Genomic DNA, 15,496 nt, shown 5'->3' on the forward strand with positions numbered 1-15,496 from the left:
GTGGCTCATAACCATTACTTAACCATTAGTAAAGGCTTGCTGGACCCTTATTGTAAAGTGTAACACATTTATCCCTTAGGTAACACATTATTAATGCTTAACAGCCTCATAAGCATTACTTAACCATAATTAACCATTAGTAAATACTATTCTGGACCCTTATTGTAAAGTGTAACACATTTATCCCTTAGGTAACACATTATTAATGCTTAACAGCCTCATAAGCATTACTTAACCATAATTAACCATTAGTAAATACTATTCTGGACCCTTATTGTAAAGTGTAACACATTTATCCCTTAGGTAACATATTATTAATGCTTAACTGCCTCATAAGCATTACTTAACCATAATTAACCATTAGTAAATTAAGCAATGACATATAAAGAAGTTTACAATTTTTTATTTTTTTTTTTTGTAATATTTTTTATCCCCGATTATTTCCCATTATACCACCAGTGCTCCTACCTAACAGTCCTGGGCATTGCCACTCTCTACCAACCCTGGGAGGGCCCTGCACTGAGCTCAGGTTTTATTTCACGTTTTATTTCATTTTATAATTTATTTTTTATATAACACAATTGCCTGTCCTTAAAAAATGAAAAATAATGGACAGAGGTTTATTTATTTATGGATTTATATCTATACTGACTGATCACTGTGCCTGTCCTTGGTTTTAGTTCCATCTTTCTTGTGTTTATTATCATTTGCCACATAATTAAAGCAACTCATACTAAATTTAATGTTAATTTCATATGATGTAAATAATATGAAAAACATATACAAATATGTTGTAACTTTAGCTTGTATAGTTATAATAAAACATTGTTTTGACTCAGTTTGTCCCATGAATTGTCACTATAATCTGATGAACGTGCAACTCAGATTTTAAGATCCATAAAGCTTTTTACAGTTTTCAGCAAACTTTATATATCGCAATATATCAAAAAATTTGGATATTGCAATATCGTATCGTATCGTGACTCAGATATCGTGATGTGTATTGTATCGTGAAGTCCTTAGCAACACCCACCCCTAGTCCACTAATTCATGAAATTTCAACAATTTTAACTGAAGGAATAATGGATTTGTTGGATCTCTATATCGTTTTCTATCATCATCACCAGTTGGGCGGGGCCTGGTGGGCGGGTGTGACATCATTGTGACATCACCAGGGTGTGACATCACTGTGACATCACCAGGGGGCGGGTGTGACATCATTGTGACATCACCAGGGTGTGACATCATTGTGACATCACCAGGGTGTGACATCATTGTGACATCACCAGGGGGCGGGGCTCACCTTGTCTCCGCAGGCGGACGTGAGGACGAAGGTGGAGAAGACGGGCAGCTGGTACTTGCTGTTGGGCGGCCACGACTCCACCGTCACCCCCATGGGGAGGCAGAAGACCGGGACGGACTCGGGCAGGGGGAACGAGTCCAGGTCCTGCTGCGGGTACCGGCTGATCAGACCTGGAGAACAGCAGGTTCAGACTGGTTTAGACCGGTTTAGAAACTGGTTCAGACCAGTTTAGCCCAGTTTAGACAGGTTAAGACCAGTTTAGACCAGTTCAGACAGGTTTAGACCGGTTTAGACCGTATCAGATTGGTTTAGAAACCGGTTTAGACCAGTTTAGACCAGTTTAGACCGGTTAAGACCGGTTTAGACCGTATCAGATTGGTTTAGAAACCGGTTTAGACCAGTTTAGACTGGTTTAGACCAGTTTAGACCGGTTCAGACCGGTTTAGACCAGTTCAGACTGGTTTAGACCAGTTTAGACCGGTTCCTCCCCGGACCTCCAGGGTCCAGCAGATACTCACCAGCTTCAAACACCAGGGCGTTGGCTTTGGCCACGGCTCTCTTGTAGCAGACGTAGAGCGCTGGACCCCACTGGGGACGGAAACACATGAACACATGAACACAGGTGAATACATGAACACAGGTGAACACAGGTGAACACATGAACACAGGTGAACACATGAACACAGGTGAATACATGAACACAGGTGAACACAGGTGAACACATGAACACAGGTGAACACATGAACACAGGTGAATACATGAACACAGGTGAACACAGGTGAACACATGAACACAGGTGAACACATGAACACAGGTGAATACATGAACACAGGTGAACACATGAACACAGGTGAACACATGAACACAGGTGAATACATGAACACAGGTGAACACAGGTGAACACATGAACACAGGTGAACACATGAACACAGGTGAATACATGAACACAGGTGAACACAGGTGAACACATGAACACAGGTGAACACATGAACACAGGTGAATACATGAACACAGGTGAACACAGGTGAACACATGAACACAGGTGAACACATGAACACAGGTGAACACATGAACACAGGTGAACACATGAACACAGGTGAACACAGGTGAACACATGAACACAGGTGAACACATGAACACAGGTGAATACATGAACACAGGTGAACACATGAATGGAACCTGGTTTTGAAGCCCCGCCCCCTGCTAAGCCCCGTCCCCGTTAGCCCCGCCCCCCCGGTCCTCACCATGCCCGTGTTGAGGTTCTTGTCGACCCGTTAGCCCCGCCCCCGTTAGCCCCGCCCCCCCGGTGCTCACCATGCCCGTGTTGAGGTTCTTGTCGACCCGGCAGAAGGTGTGCGGTGCCACCTCGCCCTTGCCCGGCAGCAGCAGGGCGATGTCGGTGACGCCCAGCGCGTGCAGGCCCTGGGAGTCCGGGGCCCGGCGGTACGTGAGGAAGACCCGGTGGGCCGCCGGGCCGCCGCCCGAGCTCAGGCTGGCCGAGCGGCTGTAGGGCGTCGTCTCGATCACGTACCAGCCCGGTTTCAGCGGCTCCCGGCCCTCGTACAGCACCCTGGAGAGACAGAACCGGGTCAGAACCGGGTCAGAGACACGTCCTTACCGCCCCCCCTGTTCTCTTCTGCACGTCTGCAGGCCAGAGCCTCAGGAGCTGCAGGAGCTGCAGGAGCTGCAGGAGCTGCAGGAGCTGCAGGAGCTTCAAGCTGACCTGCAGCTCCTCCCTGATCATCCCACTGCTGCTTTAGGTTAGGGGGTTAGGGTTAGCTTCTCCTCCCTCTCTGTGAAACGGGCTATAACCATTGTTGTTTTTCCCGGGTAAGGAAGAGGAAACTCCTTCCGCATTAATTTCTGACCAATGAGAGAACAGTCGGTTCATTTGTTAACAGCTTTGAACCGCTACAGACGGTTGTGAACACAAACTCCACAAACGAAAAACCAAACAACTGTATGGATTTAGCCCCTGAAAAGAAACAAAACAAACGGGCCACCGGTCTGAAAGCTCCTTAACAACTAAGAAATCCAGCGCTGAGGTCGAGGTTGCCAGAAAACTGTAAAACTGTAAATCATTAAATGCGTAATACATTTCAAGCTACAAAACTCCACTAAATAGCCAAAAAAAGTTCAGACTTCAAACAAAGACTACAGTTAAATTGAGTGGATTAAAGCAAATCAAATATCAGTGAGTTTATTGTGTAAGTTTCTACTTTTCTGTAACTTAACGGATCTGGATGACGTTTTCTTCCACAACAGAAAACAAAGTTCCTCATTTCCCAGTTGAATGACCAGAACAGGTGAAGTTAGTTTCACATTGGTCTCTAACTATAACTTGTTTTTCTGGAGAGTTATTTTAGTGTCTTGGGTTTTACTTCCTTCTCTATTCCTCTTATTCTCTCCTACAAACCCTTTGGTATGACATCTAGGGCTGCAACTACGACTATTTCAATAGTCCACTAGTCACCGACTATTGAAACGATTAGTCGACTAATCGGATAATTAGTAATTTTTTTAAATTTAGTATGAGGTTGCTTTAATTATGTGGCAAATGATAATAAACACCAGAAAGATGACACTAGAGCCCTGATATAGCGGGACTGTTTTCTTAATCCTGCTCCCGCTGCATTTCTGACCATTACCGCCCGCAACGTGTGTTCCACTCCCGCCCCTCCTGCAAAACTCATGAATTCATGCTGCACGGCGCACAATAAAGATGCATTGATTTAGTTTCTTCTCCCGTCCCGCAAGAGAAAAGTCTATCTTATTCTAAAAATCTATCTTATTTAATGTTAACATGATCATTGTGGAGTTTGATGGATGATTGACAGTTCATAGACACCTGACTGAAAGTTAGACGCAAATCCATCATTGTCATCATCACACAAGCCTTTTTTAGCTTTTCGTACTGCATCAATTATGATTGAGGTTAAATAGCAACGAGAGTAGCTGTGAGTGGCTCAAATAATACTAATAAATAAACAAAGTTAAGAAAGAAACAAATTAATTTAATAAATGAATGGCTTGGCCATTACTGAGGGAGAGAATGTTTCTGACCGACTGCGTCCCAAATCCTCCGTCTCTCATCCAAGATGCTCCACAGACACTAAACGCAGTTTCTCCAAATATCTGACTTAATTTAATTTAAAATACTTTTGTCAGGTAGTCAGGCATAACGTTAAAGCTCTCTTTTAAAGCCAAAATACGGTTAATATCTTACCAAGGCGAGTCCGTTTCATTCAACATTCCGACGTGCATTTTCAAATGCATTACCGGCGTGCTCCGTGATGAGGAAGGTCGGCTTTGCAAACCTTGCAAGTATCTTTTTATTCGGGGTATCCGGCTAAAATGCTCCCAAACTTTTTAATTTTATTACCTGCAGCTGCTGAGACGCTATCGTGCATGACGACTCTCTGCAGAGATCGTATTGAAGTGAGACGCCTCACTCCGTTGGAAAAACACGTCTGGAGACAATTGTTGACAATGGAATTCATTGTTGATAATTTTGATTATGGATTTTTGTCGACGACGACGACGAATCGTTGCAGCCCTAATGACATCAAACATAACCATCTGAAGTTTGTGTTAATGTTTAGTTAGTTGTTGTTTATGTGTAGTTTAGCATCAGAATTGATCCCAACTGTTGTTTTATCATCTTTTAACACATAAATTCTGATTCATTTGAATGAGAGAAGTTGGTTGTGTTTATTTTATACATATTTGTCTGCCAACAGGCTGCATGTCTGGAATAACAGCTACTTTGATTTAGCTGTTTAGTTATCATTTCCTGATGAGTCAGGTGGTTCCCCGTTTAAATTGATGCATTTTGATATTTCATCTTTTTTATCAATTATCAATAACTATCGTAAGACAATTATTAATAACTATTTAATAACTGAGCCACTAGGAATGGGTGATATTTTACCGTTCACGATAAACCGTCAAAAAACTTCCCCACGGTAAGAATTTGTATCTCACGGTAAAAACGATAAATTCCTGTTGATGATGTTTTTGTGTAAAGATGATTTATGGTTCTGTGTTAAATCCTTACCGCCCATCCCTATGAGCCAGCACCCCCTTTGTGGCACAAAACAATATAAATAAAATGGAGTTGAAGTGACTCCCCTACGAGAGTGAGATCCTGGCAGTTCCAGATCTGAACGGAGGAATTCCCCCCCGTTCTTACGTAACCTCTGGTTACGTAAGAACGGGGCTCTGAGACGGGTCACATGACCTAAACATCCCTGCACATCACATGACTGGAGCCCCGGAGGGCGCCGTGCGTCTCACCTAGCGACGGGAATCCAGAACCGGTTCTTGTCGAGAAACCGGTTCCCAGTGTCTCAATTCTTTGGAATCGTTTGCCTTTTTTGCAAACGATTCCCTTATCGATTCCAGTGGGTGAGAATGACGTCACCAGCAGGAAAACATGGAGACAAAGCGGCATAAAGGCTTGAAAGTTTGGTTACATTTTACCAGAAAGGACGACAACAGGGCGACAATACTACGAAGGGAGGAACCACTAGCAACATGCTAAAGCATTTGCATAAACAGCAGGCAATAACTTGTAATGAATGTGTTTGATCTGTTCCATTTCGGGAGTAAATCTTCTCAACTGCAGCAGCGACAACGTTAGCCAGTCCTCTGCTGCTAATACTGCAGGTAGCTAACAAGCTAACCCTGCCTATCATGTTAGCGCCATTTTTTTTATTGGGTTGTTTTGGTTTTGTGCACAATAGTCGTCCTTATTTCTTTGATTCACTGTGACCGGAAAAACCGGAAGCTAAACAAAGTATCAACTAGCGCTCTGGGGGGTTTAGCACCGCAGAGAAATGGAGAGACGGAGAAGAACGAAGGTTCACGACGGCGTCATGGCGACGGCGTCATGGCGACGGCGTCATGGCGACGGCGTCATGGCGACGGCGTCATGGCGACGGCGTCACGGCGACGGCGTCACGGCGACGGCGTCAGAGCAACGGCATTGGCTCTACGTTGGTTTAACGCAGAGCTGTTTGTTCTCCTTTTTTCCAAATGAGAATCAACAAAGAATCGAATGGTTAAACAGAATCGAAAACAGAATTGGAATTCTAAAGATCTTACCGTATTGGCCTGAATATAAGACGGTGTTTTTTGCATTGAAATAAGACTGAAAAAGTGGGGGTCGTCTTACATTCGGGGTCACGCTACAAACCAGTAGATTTCTTTAAGAGAAAACTGAATAGAGAAAAGAAAACAGAAAAATAAAAAAATAGTATAAGAAAAAGAAGAGATAACAGAAAGTGAAGAAACTTAGCGACAATCTGGAGAAAAGAGGGTAAAGATCGGCAGGTGAACCGGCAGCTGAGGAGAAGTTATGATGCAAACTTCAAGATAATGATTTCAAATAGTAAAAATAACAGGCTTTTTCTCTCCAATATATTGTTATAATCATTTGTTTCAGATGTACTGTCATTATTTTCTGTATACAAATTGAATTTGGTGTTCAAAAAGTATTTTTTCAAACTTGAGTCTTGAAAAAGAGGGGGTCGTCTTATAATCAGGGTCGTCTTATATTCGGGACAATACGGTATTAATCCCCCGGCTGTAGCACAGGTACAGGTGAGGGTTGTTGAGCAGGCCGGCGCTCAGCTAGTTAGTTAGTTAGTTAGTTAGTTAGTTAGTTAGTTAGTTAGTTAGTTAGTTAGTTAGTTAGTTAGTTAGTTAGTTAGTTAGTTAGTTAGTTTGTTTGTTCGTTCATCCGTCTGTCCGTCCGTTCGTCTGTCTGTTTGTTCGTACGTTCGTCCGTCCAATCATTCGTTCGTCCGTCCGTCCAATTGTTCGTTCGTCCGTCCGTCCGTCCGTCCGTCCGTCCGTCTGTCCAATCATTCGTTGGTTGGTTGGTTGGTCTCACCCGATCTCCAGCAGGGGCGGTTTGTCCCGTCCTCTCCGGTAACACAGGTTAGTTAGTTAGTTAGTTAGGTAGGTAGGTAGGTAGGTAGGTAGTTAGTTTGTCTCACCCGATCTCCAGCAGGGGTGGTTTGTCCCTCCCCCGGCGGTAGCACAGGTACAGGTTAGTTAGTTAGTTAGTTAGCTAGTTGGTTGGTTCATACCCGATCTCCAGCAGGGGCGGTTTGTCCCTCCCCCGGCGGTAGCACAGGTACAGGTTAGTTAGTTAGTTAGTTAGTTAGCTAGTTGGTTGGTTCATACCCGATCTCCAGCAGGGGTGGTTTGTCCCTCCCCCGGCGGTAGCACAGGTACAGGTTAGTTAGTTAGTTAGTTAGTTAGCTAGTTGGTTGGTTCATACCCGATCTCCAGCAGGGGCGGTTTGTCCCTCCCCCGGCGGTAGCACAGGTACAGGTTAGTTAGTTAGTTAGTTAGCTAGTTGGTTGGTTCATACCCGATCTCCAGCAGGGGCGGTTTGTCCCTCCCCCGGCGGTAGCACAGGTACAGGTGCGGGTTGTTGAGCAGGCCGGCGCTCAGCTCTGCCTGGTGTCCTCCCAGCGTCTTCTCGATGCAGGTGAATCCCTCGGGGACGTCCTCCCCGAGGCCGCGGGCGATGACCACCAGGTCGGTGACGGGTTCGGGGGCCCGGGGGGACGGGGGGGTGGAGGAGGACGAGGAGGACGAGCAGGACGAAGACGACCTCCCGTCCTCGTCCAGCGGCCGCCACGTCCCCCCGGGGGACAGACCCGCCACCACGAAGTAGTCCACCAGCTGGGGACTCAACTCCTCCGTCATGCCGCCGGCTGGTTCCCCACTGAAACAGACAGACACGTGGACCGGTGAGGTTAAAGGTTATGGGGATCCTTTATTTTTTTATAATATTATTTTTTTATAAATATAAAAAAATATCACAGAATATCTGTACCGTTTCTGATTGGGTGGGCACTGCGCATCATTTTTAGACACAACAATGAACGCATACCGCAAAAGTTGTGTCTCGGCGGAGGAACCCGACGTCACAGAACAGCACACAGAGCACACACTGAAGGCTGATTCATGGTTCCGCGTTACACCAACGCAGAATGGTGTGCGTCGCTGCGTACCCTACGCTGTAGGCTACGCCGTGCCTTACGTGCCTTACGGCGTAGCCTACACTGTAGGCTACGCCGTGCCTTACGGCGTAGCCGTGGCTCCAGAGCCTGCACGGCACCGCAGCACCGCCACCCGCACCGGCGCTCTCCGCCCTCGCCGGGATGGAGACGCCTCTCTCTGTGCAGGCTCTGGAGCCACCAGCCTGCCGCGGGACCTTTTAAATCAACGCAGACCCTACGCCGTAGGCTATGATTGATTGATTAAGAAAAAAAAAGCAAACAAAAAAAGGAAAAAACATCAAATCAGAATCAAAATCAGATAAAGGTTTATTGCCAAGTTTGTTAAACACACACAAGGAATTTGTTGTGGTGATTGGTGCAATACAGTAAAAATATAAAATATAAAAGCAAATATATATGAGAGAAAATGTATAAACAAAAATGTACAATAAGAGGTTTCTAAAGTGCCGGATATGAGTCTGTGCAAAAGTGACTTAGGATGTGCGTTAATGTAACGCATAAATAAGTGCAGCCTCAACAGGGCACAAGCCAGTGTCCTATTTGTGCCGGTGTTCTGCCATTTTTTGCTGCTTTGCCAAAAATGCTACCTAATGGTTTTCTACCTTTGTAGAGCTACAATTTTACTGTATTTTACTCCCTAAACCACTTCCTTGTCTCTTGCCAGGTCGTTATTGTAAATAAGAATGTTCTTAATGACCTGCTGGTTAAATAAAGGCCAATGACTGAATGAATATCAAATAAAGCGATAGAATTGTTTTTTTTCTTCTCTTTATCGTATAATGTTCACAATTCATGTCATGGGTAGTTTATTTTGAAGGATCAAATATTCAACATCCCATATTATCTATTTTACATTGTGCAATAAATGATTGGCGTGGCAATCAAACTTTGAAAATCGACTGTGCGCGTGCGCAGAACCACGAAGTAGCATTTGTCTAACAAGGATTGGCAGAACACCGGTCCCAAGCCCGGGTAAATGCAGAGGGAATTGTCAGGGAGGGTTAGGGTTAGTAACTGTGGAGAAGATAGATGAACTGATATGATGATAACAGAGTTTTCTACGCATTTCGGGGGTTTGACCCCACAACATTTTTGCCCACCCTACATTTCAGTCTGCCCACCTTAGTGGGTCTCGCTAAATCCGGCCCTGGGGGGAACCCGGATCCGGTGATGACTATCAAGACTAGTATAGTTGCCGATCGATCGGCCCGATCACGGCATTTTCAAAACATCGGTATCGGCCAAAAAAGTATCGCCACATACATAGTTATTAATGCTTTTAATATATATTAAATCGTTTTATATATCGTTGCATTTAATGAAACATTTGATTTGATCTTTATTCATCTTGAAGTTTGTTCAAAACAACAAACTGGTTGTGCTTTCTTATTGTTGTTGATGCATGGTGTGTTTTTTTTTTTTTTTTTTTTTTTTTTGTTCAAGATGAATAAAGACATTTATTAAAGACAACATTAAGCATTAAGTGAAACTAACATGGTTTATAATATCAATAATAATAATAATAATGATAGATCTGAAAACAGAAAGAGGAAAGATGCTAAAGAAACCGGCAAAACCAATTTAGGTTGTTATTTCATCTCATGCATGTGTACATTCTTCTGTGTGTACAATCCTACATACGATACATGCATATGTTCATACCGGTACACACACACACACACACACACACACACACACACACACACACACACACACACACACACACACACACACACACACACACACACACACACACACACACACACACACACACACACACACACACACACACAGCTGAGCAGCTGATTTTAGCGGCTGCTCTTGACACGGTGACAGCAATGATGGATTATAAAAGCACAGCCAAATTGAAAACTATCCCTTTCAAATGACACAATTGCGAGCCAAAAAAAAAGTTCAGCCTCAGCCTCAAAACAAAAATAAAATTAAATTGACTAGATTAAAGCAAATCAAATATCAGTGAATTTATTGTGTAAGTTTCTACTTTTCTCTGCCATAATGGAAACTTTTTCTTATAATTTCCCCTAAATATTTAGTAAAAACCAGGTAAAGCTGCCCAGATATATATTATTCAGCCCAATTGGGCTGAAACTTGCCCAACCTGGCAACACAGATTTAGAACTTCAGGAGGAGATTTTCCTGAAAACGATTAAATCAACTTTTTATTGATGACTCGATACATTCACTCTAAAATCAAGACCCTTGGATTGAGATTTAAGACTAATTAAGACATTTAAAGCCCTTATTTTAGCAAAAACTGGACTTTAAGACTCTTTAAGACTTTTTAAAGTTGTTGTAAAGAGTCATAAGAGTGAATTTGCAGAAATTCCGCCTCGTCAGCAGAAGTTCGGCCTCAACGTTTGATTTCCTTCCTCTCTGGAACCAGAACCGCTGCGACCCGCTGGGCGGCGCCGCCCAGAACCGTCAGCAGAACCTTGACGAGGTCAGAGAGCAGGAAGCAGCTCGACAGGGGTCAAAGGTCGGCGGGTAGAACAGGAAGTGGCCCGGCAGCTGCTTCCTGTTCGTCGACGACTTCCTGGTGACGCGGCGGCGCGTGGCAGCGTTAGCGCCGGTCGCCGCGGTGGAAACACAGTCAGCTGTAACCCGACTCTGGCCACGCCCCCCGTGACATCACCGCTGACATCACAGCTCCAACAGAACTCAGTGCGTTTACATGGGAAGTTTAATTCTTCTTTAATTCAGAATTAAAATTAAATCCGATTTAAAATGAGTAAAAATGACCATGTGAACACCTAATTCTGAATGAAAATGTCCATTCCGAATTAAAATTAATTCCGAAGTAAGTGACTGGTTTATTCCCATTTTAAATCTGAATAGAATAATTCCAGATCATGTTTACACTCATTCAAAAAAAATAAATAAATAAATAAAATTAAAAAAAAAAAGAAAAAAGAAAGAAAAGAAAGGAAAAAAAAAGTTAAATAGAAAAAGAAAAAAGAAAAAAAAAATAAATAAAGAAAAAAAAAAAAGAAAAAAGAAAATTAATAAAAAACAAAATAAATAAGTTAAAAAGAAGGAAAGAAAAAAAGAAAAAAAAATTATACACTCATTCTGCTTTAAATTAATTCCGGTCTTTCTGCGGAGGACGTGGAAATAATTAAAAGAACAGATGGAAACAGGAAACATTGTGATCTTTTCAAAGTTGTAGTGGCTAAGTTAGTTTTTCTTCCGGTAGTTTAAGACCCCGTCCACACGTAGCCGGGTATTTTTAAAAACGAATATTTCCCTCCTCCGTTCATAAAACAATTTGCATCCACACGTAACCGAAGATCTGCGTTTTCGATCACATTCATAAGCATTCTAACCTGTAGATCATCTGCGGCTCCCGGGGAAGCTGCACCTCCGCGGGGGCTCCGCAGATACACCGTAGGACTGCGCGTCGCTGCGTACCCTACGGCGTAGCCTCTGTGTCGGTGTAACGCAGTAAACGGTGGTCAAGACCAGAGAGCATTTATTTAATAAATAGCTTGGAGAACAGATGCTGGATCATCTGTAGTTCTGTAGTAAACAAAGGTCGCACGTCAGAGCAGATTTGTTGTTGTTTTGGAGCATAATGTGACGTTCGAAAACGCAAAACTCCGGTTGTCTCCGTCTACACGCATCTACATAAACAGAGTTTTCAAAAATCTTCACTTTGCCCGGAGTTTTTTTAAACATTCGTTTATTTGCGTTTTCGTGTGGATGACAGGTCCAAACGTAGGAAAATATCTCCGGTTTAGCAGATACCCGCAGATATCCGGCTACGTGTGGACGGGGTCTTACTTCCGGTCCCCCCCCTATCCAATCAGAACCTTCCCAACCCCCAGACCTGGAGAGGAATTGGAGAAAGACCATCAGACGTGTTTCCATGGAAACCTCAATTCAGAATTACTGTTTCCATGTAAACTCCAAGGAAAATACTTTAATTCTGAATTATTTAATTCCGAATTAAAAAACCTCATGTAATCATGGCCATTATGAAACATGAATATTGTGAGAAGAGCAGGTTTCCAGCAGCTTTGCTAGCCTTGCTAGCTTTGCTAGCGGTTCTGAAGGGTATCCGGTCCAGTAACGGTTCTGGGAACCTCTCAGATCTGGACCAGAACCTCCTGAAGGACCGGTTACAGACCCCGGGGGGACTTCCTGGTCCAGGAACCCGGTTAGAGTCCGGTCTAGAAGACGGGACGAGTTTGTGTCTTTGGGTAAAATCAAAACAACATGTGGAGTTCCTCAGGGTTCAATACTGGGGCCCCTGAAGTTTAGCATCAAGAGAACCGGGTCCTCACTGAGACCAGGAGACCAGGAGACCCAGAGACTAGGACCAGGAGACCTGGGTCCTCCCTAGAGCAGAGGGGACCATACAAGACCAGGTCTTGGATCTCTGAATGGTCTCGGACCAGAACCCAGCTCTGATCTGGTCCAGGATGAACCAACCAGAACCCTCAGGTCGTCAGGGCCACGCCCACTTCCTGTTAGTTAGAACCAATCACGGTGAGGCGGCTCCTCACCTGTCGAACAAACTCCCACAATGCATCAGGGCTGCTTTAAGTCGAGGTTGGTCATCGGTAGAGGAGCCGCGGGTCCAGGTCCTACTGGTCCAGATCCAGATCCTAGTGGTCCAGATCCAGAATCCAGACTCAGACTCCTAGTGTTCTGTAGAGGAACCGCAGGTCCGGATCCAGGTCCAGGTCCAGGTCCAGACTCTAGTGGTCTGTAGAGGACCTGCAGGTCTGGTCTGGACCCGTTACGAGTCCTGGAACTGGTTCCGCTGAGTTTTCTCTCGTCACGTTGAGAAAAACTGGGTGGAAGTTCAGTTTCAGTTCTTTAGCTGACGTTAATTTAGCTTCTGTGGCTTTTATGAAGCAACTTCCCCCTTGGACCGCACCAAAACCCCCAGAACCGGCCAGAACCAGAACCTGGGCTGGTTCTGGGCCCGGCGGTTGTAGAGCAGCTCTCAGCGGAGTCTCGCTGAGGAAACTCCAACCCCCACCAGTCCTCACCAGTCCTCCCATCAACCCCCACCAGCCCTGCAGCTGAGCTGCAGCTGAGCTAGGGGGGAAGTAGCAGTTCCTGCAGAACCGGCCCGTTTCATCACTTCTCTTTTTACCACCCGGTGTGGAAACAACCCCCCCCCCCAGGGTACTACAGGTCACCTGACTCCACAGACCAGAGTCCAGCAGGACATGAAGAAGACCTGAAGACGGGCCGCTCGGTGGTGCAGTGGGTTAAGCGGCGGTTCATATACTGAGGCTACAGTCCTCCTCCTGCAGCGGTCGCGGGTTCGAATCCAGCCCGCGCACCTTTGCTGCGTGTCTTCCCCGTTCTCTCTCTCTACCCCTTTCCAGTCTGCATCTCAATGAAGGGCCACTAGAGCCCAAAAAAATCTTTACCACTTTACTGTTGTGTGCGGCCTCGCAGGCCAGAGCCTGAAGAGCTGCTGCTGGAGACGTCCCCGACACACACACACACACACACACACACACACACTCCTCTGTGAGTGACAGGAGGCTCTTTGTCTCCTCCGGTCGTCATGGCGACACTGGAGCATCGTCCCCCGACGACCTCACCACTGTTGCAGTGACATCATCAGTGAGGGTCACATGACCTCAGCTCCTCCGGGACTGACAGGAGCCGTTGTGGTGGAACCGGAGAGTGACGACGTCTCTGGAGACTCTGGACCTTTAAGACCAGGATCAGGATCCAGGGTCCTGGATTCTGGATCCCAGACGGCCTGAAAGCAGAGCAGCTCTGTCTTCCTGCAGGAGACTTAAATACTCAGAGTAAATTTAGACCTCAGACCCCCCGGGGGGGCGGCTGGGGGGCATCGGGGGGGCGGCCAGGACTCACTGCCAGACTCTTAGATTACTTCCTGTGATGACGAAGCGATGGAGAGGTAAACAAGGAACTGCAGGGACCGGCCGGACCGGCACCGAGGACGTAAACGTCCCACACCGGCTGCCGGTCCCCAGAGGCCCGGGGGATTCAGGTCTTCGGGGGCCGGATCCTTCCAGGACCTGAAGTCCCGGGCGTCCGAGGGTCCGAACCCGCCACGTGGTCTCAGTCAGGTTCTGCAGGTTCTGCAGGTTCTGCTGGGTCTAAATGCAGACGTGAGTCAGCACCAGCAGCACCAGCAGCACCAGCCTGTAGGGGACGGCTATAAAAAGACGTCCGGGGGACGACCGGCGGAGGTTCCTGTTACTGCTCTGCTGGCTGTCGCCACGGCAACGCTGTCGCCACGGTGACGCTCAGAGCGGGACCCAGACCTGTCAATCAGACACTCAGACCTGTCAATCAGACCTGTCAATCAGACACTCAGACCTGTCAATCAGATGGTTTTAATCCAACATTTAAATGTTTATCTCTATTTTATGTATGATTTATACATTATGTATGATGAATTCATGACATATGTGAGTGGGTGAACATTTCTCTTGGGCCAGTAAAGGGCCGAAGCCAAGCCAAAGTTTATGACCCCCGCTGCATGGCTCCAGACCAGAGAACAGACTCCCTGGGGTTACGACACCGTGGGGGGTCGGACACAGTGCAGCCCCCACAAAACCAGCAGGGGTCCTGCGAGTCCTGAGGGGGGAACAAAGTAAAAGACAACGCAAAGGGACCAGAAAACAGACTCCCTGGGGTTACAACACCAGGGGGGGGGTCAGACGCATTGGACCCCCCAGGAAACCAGTGGAGGGTCCTGCGAGTCCTGAAGGGGGGGGGGCTGTCCCTCACAGTAAAACCGCCCCCAAGCCCAAAAGCGGGGAGCACCCAATCACTGTCCAGGGGCTGGTGATGTCACGCAGCCCGCGGAGCTCAAACTCCGGTTCCTGCCCAGCGCTCACTCTCTCTCCCTCAGCCAGCGGACCGGAGAGGACGTGCCTGCCGACCGAGGCAGCCACGGCCGCATCTACCCATTTATTCCTGAGCGCTGCGACGAGACGGGGGGGGGAGCCGCTTCGAGCCTGGAGTGTCCGGCGGAGCGTAAGACCCGTTACCACGGAGCGCACTGCGCTCCCGACTTTCTCTCCTTTCTAATTTCTCTCTCCGCTCTAAGTTTCTCTCCTGAGGAGGGCCTGATCCTCCGGTCAGCCTGCCAGCTCAGCGAGAAGCACCCAGCCACCTGTGTCCGTGAGGC

General features: G+C 46.3%; 1 protein-coding gene across 1 annotated transcript in view; it reads right to left on the reverse strand.

Annotated features, from left to right (window-relative positions):
* LOC133440519 (DENN domain-containing protein 4B-like) overlaps positions 1-15,496 on the reverse strand; it is a 50,007-nt gene that overhangs the window by 21,651 nt on the left and 12,860 nt on the right. Inside the window, exons 2-5 of the mRNA XM_061717791.1 lie at positions 7,686-8,045; positions 2,618-2,873; positions 1,822-1,891; positions 1,304-1,473 (exon numbers count right to left, since the gene is read on the reverse strand). Coding sequence (XP_061573775.1) covers positions 1,304-1,473; positions 1,822-1,891; positions 2,618-2,873; positions 7,686-8,026 — 837 coding nt within the window. The 5' untranslated portion in view covers positions 8,027-8,045. The remainder of the gene's footprint in view (positions 1-1,303; positions 1,474-1,821; positions 1,892-2,617; positions 2,874-7,685; positions 8,046-15,496) is intronic.

This window comes from Cololabis saira, chromosome 3 (assembly GCF_033807715.1).
Source record: "Cololabis saira isolate AMF1-May2022 chromosome 3, fColSai1.1, whole genome shotgun sequence".
Taxonomy (NCBI): Eukaryota; Metazoa; Chordata; class Actinopteri; order Beloniformes; family Belonidae; genus Cololabis; species Cololabis saira.